This window comes from Patagioenas fasciata, chromosome 20 (genome assembly GCF_037038585.1).
Source record: "Patagioenas fasciata isolate bPatFas1 chromosome 20, bPatFas1.hap1, whole genome shotgun sequence".
NCBI classification, from domain to species: domain Eukaryota; kingdom Metazoa; phylum Chordata; class Aves; order Columbiformes; family Columbidae; genus Patagioenas; species Patagioenas fasciata.
Window position 1 is genome coordinate 3,817,372 of NC_092539.1, and position 18,973 is coordinate 3,836,344.

At 45.0% G+C, this 18,973-nt stretch overlaps 1 protein-coding gene and 1 long non-coding RNA gene across 4 annotated transcripts in view; one reads left to right on the forward strand and one right to left on the reverse strand.

Moving 5' to 3' along the window:
- Positions 1 to 18,973, forward strand: part of LOC136110315 (uncharacterized) — a 92,878-nt gene that overhangs the window by 56,210 nt on the left and 17,695 nt on the right. The window lies entirely within an intron of this gene.
- TNFSF8 (TNF superfamily member 8) lies at positions 1,636 to 18,225 on the reverse strand. Its single transcript, XM_065854179.2, has 4 exons — positions 18,031 to 18,225; positions 11,385 to 11,430; positions 2,565 to 2,636; positions 1,636 to 2,027 (listed from the first exon to the last, which is right to left on the reverse strand). Exons 1-4 carry the CDS (start codon positions 18,223 to 18,225, stop codon positions 1,636 to 1,638), a joined length of 705 nt encoding a protein of 234 aa, XP_065710251.1.

Consider the following 18,973-nt stretch of genomic DNA (forward strand, 5'->3'; position numbering starts at 1 on the left):
GCCCATTAATAGCAAAAGGATTTTTTGTTCTTCTCAATGTCTGTCAAAACAGAAAGTCTGTCACTCTAGCAATGAATCACATCCATTGCTCATAACCATTGGAGAGTTCCTTGTGTGTTTTGAAGTCACCTGGTGAACAGGACAAAACTTCACTGACATGTACCATGAGTTTCTGGGCAAATTATTACTATTAGAAATATTTTGAGTGTGCTCACACAAATGAAGCTACATCAGTTGACAACATCAACTAAACTTGGAATATATAGAACACTCACTGAGTTTCTGAAGGCAGAAACTAAATCTCTGACTGAATGTTCTGATGTGAACAGACCACCAAGCTCTAGTTGGGTAAAGGTAAGAAGATACAGGTATGCAAGGGGAAAAAGCTGAATAGCAATGAAAATAGAGACTAATGGGATCTCAGGGATGAAGGGAAAAGAGGAAAGAGTGAAGTGGTACCAGCGTTTGCAACTTTTTCATCCCTTCCCTCCCCACACTGTAAGAATTACATTTCAGGTAGATTCCTGTGTTACTGCAATTCATAGAATAAGAGGGTCTGAGATCACTCTTCCGTCCTTCATTATCTAAGCTTTCCGGTAAGCCAGAGGAGCTCAGATAGCATCTGTTCTCCGGACTGCCCAAACCCCACAGCTCTCAGCTGAGGGCCAGGTCTGAAATTTGGGGAAAGTCTGGACCTCAGATCTGAATCTTGGGTTTTCAGAAAGTGCGGGTGTTGGAGGTGTGTTTACACACCACTGTGGTCTGGTGTCACACACGGTGCTGCCAAACAGGCAGGGCAGGATCACAGGAGAATGTATCATAATGAACTTTGTTATGTGGCTAAATTTGCAACTTGATTGCTATTTTAATATTTGTTATGAAAAAGTCTAGAAACCCCAGGTGAGAAGCAAGGCTGAATGTGGTGCATATACAAAAGCTTCGTATTTAAATAGAAAAGATGGATAAATAGTGAAAAACAAGACACTTGGAAGTAGATTGCATAAAGTCCATAGCAGAATGCAGCACAGAAATATCCTGTAAGTCCCAAATCTCCTATGTCCTGTCCCAGAGTTTTAGCCACCAGGCTGAGAGTCAAGAATTTCATCATCTTTGCTTTCATACAACTTGTCCATAAACCTACTCCAGAGTTGTTGCATACCCCTTCTGTAAATAAAGTCTTAATGACAAGCTTTGACTGTTAGTCTTGTGGAAAGACCATGTCAAAATATTACTCCATAAAATACAGTTAAAAAGATTTCCCCGTCTCCTGAGCACAGGCACCTTGCCAGTGGTCCATAAGCCAAGAAGTCTCAACATTGCGTATTCTTCCCATAATCGAGTTACGTTTCAATCTGTGTTTACACAGGATTGTTTTGAGGAACCCTTGGCAGGTCTGTGGGTTGTATGCCGGATAGTCCAACAACAATCCTACCCTGAGCCAAACCAGAGCAATCTGTTGGGTTTGGGTCTTGCAGTGTTTTAGGTTTCGTTCTGGGACACTCACAAAGGTCTTCATTGCCCTTAGCCATGAGGTAAGATAGCAAATTTAAAACAAGGTGTTGCCGAGTAGAAGCAGGCTGCTGTTCAGAGAAAGAGAAATCTGAGCAGCAGCAGAAGTCAGAGAGCTGCTCACGTTTAATCGCTGTACCTCAAGACACCGAGAACATTTTCATTGGGAAGAGAAATTTCATTCAAGAATTTAGGATGATTAAGTGTTACTGAAATCCGGTCCTTCACATCCAGGTAGGTCAAATGGAGCTGGAACAAAGTCTTGAAAGTCTTTTCTTGGCAGGTTTCTGATGCGCACCATGTGGATAATGTTTGCCTGTTGACTTCGTCATTGACAAGAATCTCTATCTTGAGGTCGGTGGGGCTGTTTGAATAGTTGGGAAAATTAAAGTTCAAGTGGCAATAGATTAAGTAGAGGCCTTGTTTCTTTATCACCAGCTCTTCGCTCTTGCACTGGATGTCTTCACAAACGCCCTTCTCAACCAAGCTCAGCTTTAAACTGTTTACTGGATTGGACACTAGAAAGGAAAACAAACAAATTTAAAAATGAGACATTGAGCTCTAGTGAGCTGAGCTCAGCATTATGTGACTCCCAGCAGTGTATTTTCTGGTCAATGGAGACACCTGTTCAGTGGTTTTCTTGCAGGAAACTCCAAGAAAACACCATGGCCAGAAACCGGAGAGTTCACACAGGGAGGTGGGGTGTTGAAAAGTTCCAAGGACTTACACAGCCCTCGGGAAACCCAGGACAGGGAGATGCTGTGAAAATGGCCTTCTGCAATATTTAAAGGGAAGTAGTGGAGATGTATATTCAAGTGTTTGTGAGCAGAAGGTATCTCTCTATTTATTTTTTCTTATCAAGTTTAAAAAATAATGTTTATGTGATCAGATATGAGGTTTCCCAAACACACCCACATTTTGGGAAAGCTAAGGATGTTTTTTTCGTATAAAGTGCCCACTTGGTCAAAAACCTATTTGCCACTAACCCCAGTTTGAATGACATGAATGACATGACTGCAGTCAGCTCTGCCCTCCCTCCGCTGGGCTCCACTCACCTCTCATGTACGCAGCAGCTCCCTTGGTTGGGACGTTCTGTAGGATTCTTAAATAATCTTCAGAGGTGTTCCCTGAAGGAAACAACAGATTAAGTGACCACTCTTTTTTTGTCCTGTAAAATGCTGTCAGCATTTGGCACCTCATTTGCTATAACTGCACTACTGACAAACCCCCCAGCAGCAGCTCTAAAGCAACAAGCAGCAGCAGGTAGAACAGCACGTAGGAGACCTGGTTCTTACTCTTTGCCTGATAGTGTCTGATCTGCACACGGAATTTATAGCAGTGCAGCTCAATTAGTGAATTTATGGCAGTTTAAAGCTCTGGTAGATTGCAGCCATCAGTCCAAAAAATTGTATTTCTTATTCTCCTCATTACAAATAGAAATTACGTGCAGGTAAGCTTAATTTAACCAAGTTATTTGTATGGTGCAGTGGCAGAAAGAAGCTTTCAAATATTTAAGTGGAACATATATCTGAAAATGGCTCTTCAGCTGCTTTTGAAATGTCATTCTGTTCTCCCACAGTTAAAATGTGGGTGTTGCTGGGACTTCAGGTGAGGTTGTTGGTTGTTCAGACCTGAAAGTTGCCGCCCAGGGAGCCAGGAGTGGAGCATCTCGCTTATGAGGAAAGGCTGTGGGATCTGGGTCTCTTTAGCTTGGAGAAGAGGAGGCTGAGGAGTGTCTGTATTAATGGTTATATATGTGTAAAGAGTGAGTGTCACGAGGATGGAGCCAGGCTCTTCTTGGTGACAAACAATCCTAAGACAAGGGGCAATGGGTGCAAACTGGAACACAGGAGGTTCCATTTAAATTTGAGAAGAAACTTCTTCCTGGTGAGGGGGACAGAGCCTGGCCCAGGCTGCCCAGGGAGGTTGTGGAGTCTCCTTCTCTGCAGACATTCAAACCCGCCTGGACACCTTCCTGTGGAACCTCAGCTGAGTGTTCCTGCTCCATGGGGGGGATTGCACTGGATGAGCTTTCCAGGTCCCTTCCAACCCCTGACATTCTGGGATTCTGTCCCTCCGTGCGCGGCCATAAGGGCAGAGGCGGGACACACACCCTAACGGCAGCCGTGTGTCACGGGAATGTCCCCAACACCCGCAGTTCCGGGCCGGGGACCAGCTGGGGCTGCCCCGCGCAGGGCGCCCGGCGGCGGCCGCGATGGCCTGGCTCCCTCCGCCGGCCGCGCCCGGCACTGCGGGGCATCCCGGCTCCTGCATCCCGGCACCGCATCACTGTCCTGTCTCCTGCATCCCAGCACCCCTCCTTCAATCTCAGCTCCTGCATCCCAGCACCCCTCCTTCAATCTCAGCTCCTGCATCCCACCACCGCATCGGCGTCGCAGCTCCTATATCTCGGCATCACCTCCCGGTATAGCAGCTCTCGCATCCCCGTGTCCTGGCTCCCACATCCTGGTGTCCTGGCTCCCACATCCTTGTGTCCCAGCTCCTGCATCCTGGCACCGCAGTGGTGTCCCAGCTCCTGCATCCTGGCACCATCTCCCAGTATCCCAGCTCCAACATCCCCATGTCCCAGCTCCTGCATCCCAGTATCCCAGCTCCTGCATCCCAGCACTGCATCAGTATCCCAGCTCCTGTAGCCCAGTACCACTTCTCAGTATCCCAGCTCCTGTATCCTGGTGTCCCTGCCCTGTATCCTGGTGTCCCAGCTGCCACATCCCAGCACTGCCTCCCAGTGTCCCAACTCCTGCATCCTGGTGTCCCAGCTCCTGTATCCCACCTCTGCTTCCCTGTATCCCAACTCCTGCATCCCAGTGTCTCAGCTCCTGCAGCCCATCACTTCCCCATGTGTTTCACCTCCTTTCCAGCCACATTTCACCTTCCCGTCTGCTCTGTGTAAGCTTTCCCTCCTCTCACCTTGCTGGGCATTCAGTGAATGGCACTGAATATTCCTCCTTAATTTTGTGATTGTATAGAGCAGAGTTTGTACTGATCTGTGCAGCCCACAGGCATATGGATACCCAGACAAGGTACAGATTCAGGAAAATAGTGTATATCCCAGTGGGTGCAACCAGACAGGTGAGTGGTTCTTTCTGATTGTATTGGTTCTCCTTTATGCCTCCTGGCCCTGCTGCAGCTGTGGAAGGAATGAGCATAGGAACTTGGGAATATGCTGTGTTTTATTCTACAGCTGAATAGGAGAAATAAAGTATGAAGGAATATCATTAAAGTCTCACCAAATTACACTCCTCTCTCCCAAGATACACAAATCACCTTATAAATCACAAATCGCTTATAAAATTGATACAAGAGCCACCCACCCTACAGGGGTCTCCTAAGGACCAATTAGTACACAAAACTAGGTTCTACTAAATCTTGATGCTACTTCGTGACACCAGATGACACATTTCTTGTTCCTTACATAAACCAGAAGGAGTCTACTAAATGTAGAGTGAGACAAGGATCTTAAGTTTCATAGGATTTCTGAAACTAAGGGTACAAATAAAGACATGCAAATCTCCAGACCCTTGCAGTATCTTCATGGCCTGATTTCTAAGCAATACTTGGTCAGGAAGATGGAAAAATCAAGGAGAAGCTGGTCCCACATACAAGTCCCCCTGACTGGTGATTTGTAACATCGCACCCTTTGCCCTCCCTGTTGAAGAAGAAGACTGCATATTGTGAAAGAATTGCAATTTTTCTCTCATTTCAGTAGTTGAAACAATTTTGAGGGAAGCAGGTGCTCACTGTGCTCCAAGAATGGGTAATTTGTGTATCTCAGGTCCATTGGCTACACTGGAAATCCCCAAAGAAAAACCAAAGCTTACTTTCCTGATGTTAGTCACATCAACATAGCATTTTAGGGAGTGCACAGAGATGTAGAGATATGGGATAGGATGGGAGAAAACCCTTCTGGATCTTTTTTCAACCCAAAACTGTTAAAGTGGCAGCAAGTCTCTGGTAATGCAGTCAGTGCCCTGAGCCCACTCGCATCACAAGTGTCCTGCAAGGAGAGTATTTTTGCAGAAACTTGGTGGTATTTAGTGGGTTTACGGTATGAAACAGAACATCCCCAGCAAAACGCTGGCCCTGCAAACCTGGTGGTGCTGCCCAGAGCCACATCCATCATGAGCTGACTCAGGATATTCACGGCATCTCTCAAGATTTGCCCCTCGCTGGTCTAGCTGCACTTCGCATTTCCGAAACTGTCCTTACACTTATCGATGTCAGCAAGTTTTGTGGATGTGCGTTCAAACCATTTATTTGGTGACATCAGCTGTGTTTCTGAGAAGGCAAGTTATGGAAAAAAAACCCCTGTTTTTTATATATAGAGAGATTTCCGGTTCTTGCTCTGCTGAGCCAGCTTAGAACTGTTTTCTAGTTCTGTTTCTCTAGTTAATTCTTTAACCTGAAACATTTCAGTGCAAACCAGGAGAGACTGAAATTACTAGAGTTTCAGGACTGATTGATGGATGTGTTCAGTCACATCGCCTAATTGGCTTTACAGTAGTAACACTGTAAATCAGAAGTAATCCTACCGAAGTCTATAGGATTATATGTGCTTAAAAATACTGTGAGAGGGAGGAAAAGCAAAGCCATGTTTGGGACTAAGTACCAAGGAGACCACACTGGTTTGATTGCCCACCATAATGCACAGATGCTGAAGATCAGGTTGCTTGAAGGAAGCCTTCTGATAAGGAATGAGTCTTTTTAGGAAGCCATTTAGACTATTTTGTCCTAAAAAAACTATCAGGAGATAATTCACTTCTGTCTTCCTTACCCCTTTTACCATAGGATGAGCATCCAGAGGGTGCAGCCCTGAGCAAAAGGGCCAGACTATTTCTGTGAGCAGCTTTTCCCAGCTGACCCAAAGGGGATGCACCACAGGACGGTGAAATGGGGCTCAGAGGAGCTGTGGCCTCACTGGCATTCCCATGATTTCCACCCCCTGTGCTTAATGGAAAGAGCCTCATCAAAACACAGCAGGACCTGAAAATGCTGTGTCCCCCCAGGGCTGCGGGACATGTGGATATAGGTGGATGTAACTCTGCCTGGGGAACTCTCCTCACTGTTGGCTGCCTCAGCTTTCCCACCCCTGAGATGGGTATAACAGGAGCACGGACAAAGGGCAGTGAAATCGAGAGCTGAAAGTGGCACACCAGAGTGCAAAGTGTTGCTACCCGGACATGGAAAGCCCCTCAAATGGGGTTTTTGAGGCTTGTCCCGCTACCCGTCACCTCTGACAGCGAGATTCCCCTGCAGTGTGTAAGGCATCACGTCTCGCTGGTAGCCAAGTGTGGACAGGCACAGGAGCAGGTCGAAAACCTGAACTCATCTTGCGAGGTAAAGAACTACAGACAGACAATAAACTGCTTTCAATTCCTCCGTAACCCCCACCAATTCAAGTGCTTGTAGAATGAGACAAGGTGATTCCATATGTCTCTGTCAGTAGGCCAGAGTTAGCAGAACTTGCCTAGTTTTATTTCTCAGCAGCCACTATTTGAAGTCCCTGTAGCAATCTTTAACTCTCTCCTCCCAGGTAAGTGACCTGCAAACAGCTGCCACTGCTGGGCTGTCCCTGCTGGGTGACGCTGTGACAAGTGCCAGCTGGGTGATGTCCCAGCTGGGCTCTGCTTGTGGCTGTGCCGGTCACACATGTATCTTTGGTCCTCAAGAGCCCAAGCACTGTCACTGTGGTCTTGTGCACTGAAAGGGGACTGAACTGAGCTGCCAATGTTACCTCCTTCCAAAAATGTGAACTTCAGTAGTAGCCCTTTCCTCCAAATTTAGGAAGAACTTCTTATGAACTCGTCACTGCACACCTGGCTACTGCAAAACTTGTAGAGTTTAAGGTCAAAACTACTAAGGTTTCTAGCCTACTCAACCATATAGCACAGGTCCTGTAACTTCATGAGCTATTAGTCTCTCTCTCTCTCTCTATATATATATATATATATTAATCTGTAGCTTGCATTTTAAGTATTGGAGAGATGAAAGATCTAACATTCAGCATTTTGTAGCAATACCGATCATCACGTTATTAATTAAATAAGCAATCAGCCCCTGTTATGACTAACTGGAATCTGTCCAGCTGCAGTTTCCCCCGGATGCTTGCCTATGAGGATGCCTGTGCATCCTTTCTAGCATTTGCAAGCCTGGGCTTGCCAAAATTTTTCAGACTGAGAAACACAGCTCATCTCTCCCAACCTCCCCAAAAGCACATAGAACCTAACACAGTTTTGCGTATATGCACACAAGACATACATGTAACTGAAACTGAGAAGGCAAAAATCTGTACGGTCCAAACGTGGAATGTCTGTTTCTGAAGAATCCACTATCATGGGTTTTGTGACTAACAACCCAACAATTTCATGAGGGACAATTCCAGGCTGGAGAAGACCAGATTTGGGTGCCGAAGGCCAAACTGCACTCAGAGATATTGCTGCACATCTGGGAAGACTTGTTTGCTCCACTGGCTTCAGTCTGGTTTACTCCGGGGTAGCAAGGATGTGAATGTCACCTGTGTGATCTTATTTCTCAGAGCCAGGTTTTTATTTGGGAACCTATTTCCCATTGAAACTGTGAATGGGGTGCTGGATATCCTTTCCTGGTCTGTTCATCAACTTACTGCCAGACAAAAATATCTATAAATAGTCTGTGTTTGTGTGTGTGTATCTGCAGGTTTTTCCTTTTATAAATTAGAAGACATTTTGGTATCATGTCTTTTCTGTTCAAAATAACAAGAAGAGCCATTAGTCTTGGATCACAGTTATGGGGAAATGAGGCTTGGAAAGGACAGCAAGGAGGTGATGAGGGCTGAACCTCTCTAGATGTTTGCAGGTCATAAATTTATCTGTGACTTAGTGTTCCCTCTAGAAAAATGAACCTAACAATAATACCTCACTGGCCCATATTAGTATATGATTTGATACTTATGAAATGTGGGTGAGTTTCCAGAGAGAAATATTTCCACAGAAATAGCATTTCACAAACCTTTAGTTTGTAATGGATTTAATTCCTTCCCCCTGTTGCTCAGGTACTCCACCGACAATGGCACAGAGGTTTTGAGGAGACTGATGTCATTTTTCACGCTAATATTTAATCAGCTGACACTGCATCGCTCTCAGCTTGCAGGTTCCTGCAGACCCATCCATTGGGGACTGACAGCTGAGTCAGGAATGTAAACCTTCTATAAATCTGCTGCAGTGCCCACTGCTGCTTAGCTGGTAATAGAACATAATCTCATTGGAAATCTAAATTAAATCATCGTGTTTTCCCTGCTGTAATATTGCAAAATTAATTCAGACAAGTAACGGTGTCTGGACCAGTGTCCATTAGCATCACAATCCAGTCTGTATCTGAGTGAAGCCCAGCTGCTCCTACTGGCACCATCCTGCATCCCCCATTGACATCTCCAAGATGTTTTGAACAAGTAGGTACCTTCAGCCTCCCCATCAATACCAACACGGGGCTGGAGCAAGGCTGAGCACCAACCCAGCAAGTCAGCAATACTCATTTTTTTCTCACTTGCCTGCTTTTACAACAAAACCCCATTGTGAACAAGATACCTCCAAATTACACTGTCAACATCTGGGCTGCCTGAGAGGCAGACATGGATCCAAATCTAAATCCACAGCAACTTCAGCCTCGCCACAGTCCCTGTACTGAAATGTTTCTTACATTTCTGGTTCTTACGTTTCTGTTTCTTGCTCCTCTGCAGCTGCGATGGGACCTTGCAGCTGCTGCTTAGAAGTCAGCAAGCGATGCCTGGCAGCATATGACAGAGCTCCCTGCCGAGGGGCCTCAGTAAATTAACCGCTGGGATTTATTAATCAATTAGCCCTGCTTTATGCATTTTAAGAGAAAAATAAAAGGCCATTGTGATTCACTTACACTTTAATGCTCCATTACCCTGCCAGAGACAGGCAATAGAGACTGATAGGCAATGAGGGGTGGGCTGGTGGAGCACTCACACCCTGTCCAAACAGCTTTCAGCAGCTCTTCCTGCCTTGTGGGGTTTCTCTGTCATTCCCTCCTTTGTCTTTCACTAATAGCATCGTCTCTGATTTAGCAGCAGAATTCTGAGCCTGTAATTGATACCGACTCTAAGACAGAAAGGCTTCTGGCTAATGAAACGGCATCTTGTGCATTTCTGGAAAGAGCGTGTTCCTCCTGCCTGGCACCTGCCAGTTAGTGATGAGGAGAAAAAGCAATTGGCACAGGTTGCCGTTGCCTGATATGAAATTAAATTAAAAAAAAAAAAATATATATATATAGATTGCAATGTAGTTTCGAACTAGTGAGACCTCTTCTGCCTGCCCTGGGAATGCCAGTACCGCTCACGCTTTGCTTTGAGAAATACTGACCTACAGATACAGTCCCTGTGGCTCTTCCTCTGTCAAAGACTCCACACCGACAGCTTTCACCGAACTGGTGGTAGAACTGAGATGTGGAAACCAGCACAGTTCTGGTGACTTCTCTGGGGTTACACGGCTTCCCAGGAGCGGAGGTGCTGCCCTGGGGACCCTCCATTGTCACCAGGGACCACAGGCTGTGAGGCTGATGCTTTGCAACCTGTTAGGTTTGTGAAGCTCCCTTTTGGGCACCTTTTAGGATGTGATATGTCTGTCCAAATGCCCTTATCCAAATCTGCCGTGTATGTTAATACTCTTCTTTATTTCTGAGGAACTTCAGGGACAAAATAAAGCACTAAAAGACTTAGAAAGACTTAAGGAGCTACTTGAGTTGATATGAGAGAAAGCAATATGTGCTTAGGAAGCCTTATGGACACCCTAATGGGAAAAAGAATATCCCTCCAGAAATTGTAGAAGAAAAATTAATTAGGCCAGATGTGAAGTTCACAAGGACAGAGGGACATGCAGGGACTGCTTTGAGACTCATGGACTATGAAACAAGTCCAATATGGAAGAGTTCTGGATTCAGAAATCCTGAAATTATTGCCCAAGTGCTGCATTTTGTCACCTGTGTGCCAAAACACAGCTGTAGAAAAGATCGTTACATGATTATGACCCTTTTGGCCTTGAATGTCAATCTCCCACTCTGCCAATGCTTCTAGATGAACACTCTGCTTCATTTTCCCATATATAAAGCGGGCGGCGATGGTATCTCCAGTCCTCTGGGATGGAGTTTGAACTTGTGTTTGCAAGAAGTCGAAATACTTGGTGTAAAGGTCATATGGCCAGGGAGGCAATGTCAATGAAATAAATAGTTCTCCTCCTGATTTGTGCTAAGGAAAAGCAAAATCTTGGTATACTGTCTCTGTTAGTTGATTTCGACAGTTTTTTCCTGTTCAGGTCTCCCTGTGCTTGTACTCTGTTGTAACTCCTGCTCCGTGCGTCTTGCTGCTGTTCTCCATTCTCCCCTTCCAGACCTACCCCTTCCCTCCTCCCTTTTCCCCACAGACCAGTAGGAAACACACGGCTGCCCCAGGCCAGGAGGAGTTTCAGCTGTTTTGAGGTATGTGCCGACACATTTGCACCCCTGCCTTGTAAAGAGAGGGGCATTAGGCCCATGTGTGCAAGAACCGGCCCTTAAAATAAGACCTGATAGTCAAGCTCATGTTCACATCCTCTGGCAAACAGACTCTCTTGCAAAGAGAAGATTCAGACATATTTTATATTTCCTCATTCATGTGCTGGTTTCCAGAGGTACCAAGTAATTTGAAAGCTTTTTTCTTCTTCTTTTTTTTTTTTTCTCTCTCCCCACTATCTTGGCTTTTCACCAAGAAGGCACTTTATATTAAATGTTAAGATGTGTACAATTGGCTTATTTGTGATCCTGGGCAATATTTGCATTACGGATGAGACAAACAGCATGTATAGTCAGTTTAGGTGTCCTACCTGTCCTGATAGGTTTTGCGATGCCCTCCATGGCAGGATCCGCTGTCTGAAAGAGAAGCGAGAGAAGAGATAGTTATTCTGGGAGCTTAAGCGTGTTCAAGTATGACCCTGCTTTAAAACTTGATCTTAAAAGTTTCCGTTGCGTGCCATGAAGGCAACACAACCTGATACACAGAGAGCCAGCACCATGTGCTACAGACCATATGGATCCTATAGAGCCCCACAGGTCAGTGAGGAGTTGACATGGAGCAGACAGCTCCGGCAAGCTCTGCACCCATCCGGATATTATCCTTGGGCATCAATCATCTCTGCCCTATTTTTCTAACGTAGATAATTTACATTTCTGACACAGCCAGCAACTCTCCCAGCGCGGTGAGAAATGAGTGTGGTTTCTGTCAGGGCCGTTTTGGAATCACAAGCCCTGCAAACATCACTCTGTGGCTTGCAAAGCTTGGAGAGAGCGGGACAGAGTGGGACTGGACACCCTTGAGAGCCAGTGGCCATCCCTGGGAAGGCAGTACCTGGATGAAAATAAAACTGTAGAGCCCCAAGGCATGTCTGTGAGCGACAAGAGTTGTCCTGCTTCACCTCTCCTCCTGCTTCTTGCTAGGATGGAAACCCAAGGGTCAAAATGGCATGAGTTAGTGTCCCTAATCAGCATGGCCTGAGAACCTTTCAGGAAACATGCTCCATGTGTGCAATATGGTGGGCTTCGTCTGTGGTCTTGCTTCTGTTGTATCACATCTCTCTGCTATCCAAACATACATCCCCTGAAGCCTGTGCTTGCTTGTGTATTACTTCCACACAAATAAGGTTCTTGACAGCTCATAATCACCCATCAATGCCCTCAAGGAGCAAACTAATTGTCCCAGCAGCTGAGGAAAGATACCGAGAGTGCCTCAGTGCTCGAAACTCAGTGTCACATCCCGTCACTGACACACACCATGAGGTCCCACCATGATATCAGTATCAGGGAGTGGTTTGTGCTCAGGCTAGCCTAAACCAGCTCCTCTTATCAGGATATGAATTGCCTGCGCTAATTGTGCAGAATAACCAGGCCAGGCCCAATTTAGCGTAGAATCACGGAATTACAGAATATCTGGAGTTGGAAGGGACCCATAAAGATCACTGAGTCCAATTCCCAGCTCCTTGCAAAACTATCTAAAATGAAACTATATAACTGAGAGCATCGTCCAGGTGCTCCTGGAAGTCTGACAGGTTTTGTGCTGTGACCACTTCCCTGGGGAGCCTGTTCCAGTGACCAACCAGAATGTTCAACAAGAAGAAAGTTGGGAAGCTGGTACCAGCTTTAGCAGAACATCTAAGATCTTGTGATGGAAATGAGGCACACCATGCATGTGGTGGGAGACAGCTTCATCCACAGGGGTCTTACAACGTAAGTACTTTACTTCTGTGTGTGAATAGGATAACGTGTGGTGTGGGGAGAAGGAAGATGGTTGGGCAGTGAGAGAAGTCATGGTGTGTCGGTTGTGGTACTTAAAGTTCTAGCCTTAAAAGTTTAAGAATACTTTTAATTAGACTTCGGCCTAACGTGACCGTATTTTCAGCCATGGCTGAAGTGTAGAGCTGCTCTCGGCAAAGCAATGTTATCTTCCGGTCCAACACCAAAATGCTGTGTTCTACAGACGGAGATGGTATAAGTGCTTCATAATCTGGGTATCTGAAATATATAATTTGTTCATTTCCTCTCCTCACACCTCTGTAACACAGGGGAGAAGTTATCATCTGTTGATAAGCTCTACAGGAAGGCTGTGGGGTTAGGACAGGAACCTAGAGCTGTAACCTAGAGAAAACAGACATTTCCAAGCTTTTTGGTCCCTACACAACATCCTCCCTTGCAAACTCTCGTGGATTCGGGACACAAAAATGATCATATGTGCTACTGAGGACAGTCTTGGTTGAAAATGCTCCCAAGGAGCATCTGACAGAGCCTCTCGGCTCCTGCCTCAGACCCTTGCACTGGTTTGTCCCTCTCGCACCCACTCAAGGAACTTCTGAGTGCAATACATGAGCATTTCTGCCCTTCGCAGAGAATTAAGGGCATTTTTGTGGGGGAGAAAAAGGATGCTCTGTCCTCAACTAGATTATGCTAAATGAAATCAGACAGCAGATCCACCGCTGCCTGTGGAGAAGTGGTTGCTAAAGTGATGGAGACATTATGGTCAGTGAGGTGTTCACCTCGGAGATGGTATGCGGGACAAGGCTGGTGGCTCACAGCTTGTTTCGTAGTCAGGGCAACAGAAAGGAAATTAAAACGTACTAATGTATTGTGTTCTCATCTGGGAAGTCTCCTGGTGGGTGAAAACAGCAGACACTAATGCAATTTTTTTTAGCGACAATTGAGTAGATATTCAAATCAAAATTCAAAGCTTGCTTTGAAATATTACTGGCATTACTTCTTTGTTTTCTGACAGCACAAATATTGCATATAATGCTGTAATTTGGAATGCAAAGACGCACACAATAAGAGCCCAGATAGATTAAATTCTACAGTGCCAGCTCAGGAAGAATTCATGACAATGAATTTCACCCTGTCTAGAGTGATCTGGGGGCTGATGATGAAAGATCTCAGTCTTTACTCAGCAAGCAGAATAATTTGAGTTTGCTTCATTAGAAAATATGATAATTAGGTGCCAGTGAAAGTCATGTCTTTCTTCTCTCCCTTGATAATTTTACAAGGAATTTTCCAAACTGAAGCAGACTGGTGCTGCTAGGGGCTCATTCTAATGTCCTGTGTCAGAACTGCAAATCCTCATTCAACCAGAGGTCTCTGAGGTGTTTATCTGCCTCTAGAAAATCCAAGAAAATATATCTTGAAACCATAACCCCAAGAAACTGGCCTGGGATCAGCTTGACCAGGTCTGAGGCTCTTCCAAGAGCATGTCTGCAATTTGAAATAAAACCCCTCATTGTTCTCCTGTGTTTCTGCTCAGCCTCAAACCATCATTGCCCATCTCTGGCTGAAGGGAAAGGTGACAGTGGCACTTTGGGTAGGTGGCCCTGAGCTGCCAAGAGGCAACGGTAGAAACCAGATGTGAAAGTTCCAGAAAGCAAAGCACCATCCTTCCAGCTGATCTGATAATGCACATCACAGGAAACAGAGCCCTGTGCGAAATGCAGTTTTTTCCAGTGCTGACAAAACCTGTTAAATTGACACCTCTGGACAGCAGGTGACTGTCACAATACCAAAGGCAAGAGTTGGAACAGGGCAGTTTTCTTCTAAAATGCCTCAGTGGTTTTCCTGTGGTGGTCAATGCATGGGAAATCTGCTTCCAGGGGCAATTTTCAGTGTATTATTATTATTATTATTATTATTATTATTATTATTAATTTTTCCGGGGTTGTCCACCAGAGGGGGCCAATAAGCACCGATTGGGGCAGCCCGTGACAAGATTACTTTTAAGCAGAGATAAATCACCAAAGAGGTGGTGCAGGAACACGCTCGGTGCTGTAGCAACGATTTCTGGTTACAGCACTCCCACTGCTAAAGGGGATTTATATCTTTGTATTTTTGAGTCTAGCAGCCTTGAAGACGAGTTGAGCAAGTACAAACATCTGCACTGACTCCTCATTTGCCACATCGGTGCCTTAACTTTGCTGAAAAGATTTGTCCACACAGTTGAGAGGTGAGAAAAGTGAAGTCTATAAAATGCAGAGCACTGATGGACCATCCCAGATCATGGACTTCAAACATCCACTCAGAACTGGTTCATAGAGGTAGGCGGCCTATGTGTCTGATACAACATATCCTGCAGTACACAATAAGATTTGCTAGGGGCTGCGTGTCTTAAAATTACGTCTGTCTAGTCCTTTCTGTCCCATACTCTTTCATTGGTTTTACATATCTCTCTATATACAGAAATATCTACGTAATTGTGCATATATACAGAAAACCAGCAGTAGTGAAACACAGGAGGCAGCAGGGTGGAGGTTTTAGAGCTCTTATAACAGTGTTAAGACAAGAAAATGAAGACTACGGACCACCATACAGTGACTATTCTTATTCCTGAGATAAATAAAGTCCCTTGTGAAAGATCAAGACAAGTGAATGGCCTGAAGCCAAGGGTTTCTGCAGATGGAAGCTGAATAAATGAACTGACTTCAGCATTGCACGTAGTTCCAAAAACAGTAGTTTAGTTCCAACAAATGACACTTCCCATGTCTGACATTAATGTGCTGTGCCACTCTCGAAAATAACGAGTAAAGGAAATTTCTCGGAGTGCTTAAAAATAGGGTGGAATAATGTATATTAGAAGTGCTGTTAGATTCAGAGAAGTAGCTTTGGAATCAGAGTTGCTTTTTTGTTTTCGTCTTTCATGTTGGATTTCCATTATTCAGAGCCACCTAGATTTTGGGTGATGTGAATGCCTTGTTTCTACACAGCTTGATTTTCCCTTTCCAATGCATCTCCCTTCATCTGAAACTAGGCAGGTGTAAATTCATCAAAAGGAAGACAAGTAGCCAACTCCCATGTACCTGCAATGGGGCTGGGGGACTGTGTGATCTTCTTGTCACCAGAAGTCTCTTCTTAATGCATTGGCACCCAAGACATGGGTTGCAAGGGATACATTGTCCCTAAGACCCTCTAACATTGTGTTGGACAGAGGAAAACAGAAGTGTTTTATCTCAGCTCAGTGCAGGGAGGGCATGAAGTCACCGTCATTGCCCCTGTGGTCCAGGATCATGCACACAATCCAGCTGACAACATCTGGAGAGAAAACCAGATCATCCCAAGAGGCTGATCACACAAAATGTTGGTCTTCTCTTGAGAAATCAAACAGAAAAAGTCAACTGATGATGTTCTACTCTCTTCAGCAACAGGACTTAACACACGCAGGGTTCCAAGTCCAGGAACCTCCCAGACCTCCTGTCCTGGAACTGAAGTCAAAACTACACGATGCTCATCCCAGCCACAAGTTTGTGCCTTACGCTGACAGTGCAACCAGGAGCTAAAGTGGTTTTGAAACAAGAGTTGGAGTTTCTTGAGGAACCTGTCTCACAGAATCAACACTTGTTCTCTGGTCTGGAAACCCAAGACCAGTCACAGATGGAGAATGACAATACTGCTTCTGAACCGAGGGGCTTTCAGCTCCCTGAGAACAAGAACAGAAGTGATGCTTTTACTGCTAAATTCCTCTCACAAAGTAAAATTGCTGCTGGATTTTGTGTTTCTTGTACACCTCAGCTTCCTGCTTTCTCCTTCAGCCAAGCTTTTCCAAAGCAGCTGCAATAATGTCATTACTCTTTTAAATGAAAACCTTGACTCTTTCAGTAATATTGTTCCTCTGGCAACTAGTGTAACTGCATTTATCCTGATGGAGAGGTAATTTAATGCTCACTTTCATAAGCACAAATGAAAGCCTCATTATATAGGAAAGCTGTGGCAATTCTGTAATTACCCAGGCTGTTATTTTAAAGTTCTCCCTTAATGTCCCACCATTCATCACTTGAAAACCCCCATGTCTCATTCTAACTGTGCCCAAACTGCTTTTCTTTTGGAAAAACACTGATTTCAGGTAAATGACTCCTCTCTGGTGCAACTTAAAGATGTAGCAGTCGACCCTTCATGGTTTAATTTCTGGGTAATGTGCGTACGCAGACACACAATTTGCACGGCGTAAATTTAGTAAGAGGAAATACTGAGCTGAAAGATTGTATTTTGTTTTCCATGGCCAACTTCCTCCAGCAGTCCCGTGCTGGTGCTTTCATTCTATGAATAGTAGTGGAGGTACTTCAGCGCTTAGACTTTTGCAATAAGATTTCAAAGCCTATAAAACTTCTGACTTGTCATTTTACCCTGGTAAAGTTCGTGACAACATTCCTGGTAAGATTAGAAATGCACTTTTTATATTCACCACCACCTGTACCTCTGCCTTGGCTGTAACCGTCTCACTAATTCTCCACTGAACCCCAGAACCACCTGAGATCAACTCTATTTTAAGAAGGAAAATATGTCTGTAGGTGAGAGAACAGTTGTTTTTGTCAGACCTTGCCCCACTTAGATCCTTCAGTCATCCTTGCTGTAACTCTACTTTTGCATTAAACATCACAGCCGAGAACAGGAGAGACAATAAAGAGGGAGCTACTTTGCTCTGGGTAGTTCACAAGGGCTTTGCTTCATCACAGCAGACAGCACCGCACAGCATCACACAGAGAGATGTCTTGTGTTACGTCCATTGCTAAAATTTATCAGTATTTCAGAGGAACACATGTAGACAAACCAAACCAGACCATCTTGGACAGCGGTCACATTGTAGAAGCAACGGGAGACACACATAAAACCAGGTAGCACTGATCTATCTCCTCCTAACTAGGCAGGACAGCAGGTGGTTTGCATCTTGGATTACAAGCTTTCCACTTCCATTTACAGCATAGAAATTGCATGCTGGAAGCTAAGGTTGCTAGGTAATGTCTTCTTTTTTTGGAAAGTTCTTTTCTCTCTCTCTTTGTTTCATCTTTCTCTCCCTTAATTCATGTGTGTGCATTTATAACGGGAGGTAGAAACTGATTTTCTGGCCACAGGAGAATTTTTGGAAAGCAGTACGTTTGAAAAAAAACAACATACAAAAACCCCAACAAAACTAAGAAGAAGAAAAACCAATGAATAAAGTAAGAATTTGCTTACCGTCCTCTGAACGACCAAGACCATGATGGTGGCTAACGCAAAGATGAGTAACGCAACAAGGGTAGCGATGATGAAATACAAACAGGTTTTGTTAGTGGCTCCAAGCCTTCTTGAAACGCTGTCTTCATTCACATGCATGGCTGATTCATGGGAGTCCTTCACCTGAAAAAGTGTTTGCTCTTGTGCCGAGCCCATTCTTATATAGCTCTCAAGGTGCTGCTCTGTATCTCCCCTTGATCAGGTTGAAGTTGCAGCCCATCTCTGTTCCTGGCAGGATTTTCCCCCTTCATCCTGGCTCATGTGATCTGGAAAAAAAACTTCATCACTCGTAGTACAAAGGAAGAGGGACCTGGGGGCGTGAAGCAGGAGGCAGCTGTGAAGAGGGGAAGGAGCTTCATGTTCTCGATCAGGGATTTTGCGATGGCAGTCTCGTATGCTGCATCGGAGGTTTCTGATGTCAGAAGGTGAATAGTTACCAAGATCAGTCGTCCCCCGCCCCGCCACTGGCTTTCTGTGAAACAGAGAGCTATGCAAATTCTGTTTCATTTTATACTCAGTGCAGCTATGGTTCGGTGCGGTAGATCAGCCCCGGGCTCTGCCTTCCTGTTGCACAGAGTAACCTCTTCTCAACCCAGCAGCGTCCCAGAGCTGCCATCTCCAGAGCTCTGCGTTCAGACGTGACCTAGGCTTGGAGTTTGGTGACTGCAGCTCCTGCCTGTGAAGGTTTGGAGACGTTGGGTGAGATTTTCATTGAAGTATTTCATAGAAATGTGTCAGAAAGACATTTTTGATGCAGGACGCAAGACACGTAGAAAGAAAGTGGCCACAGCAAGGTTGCTGAGGCATGATGTTAGGATGTGCCCCAGAAGGTGTCTGTACTCACCTTCCTGCCCTGGCTTATTTGCAGCTAATGAATTAATGCTCATTTCTGTCCTATCCAGAA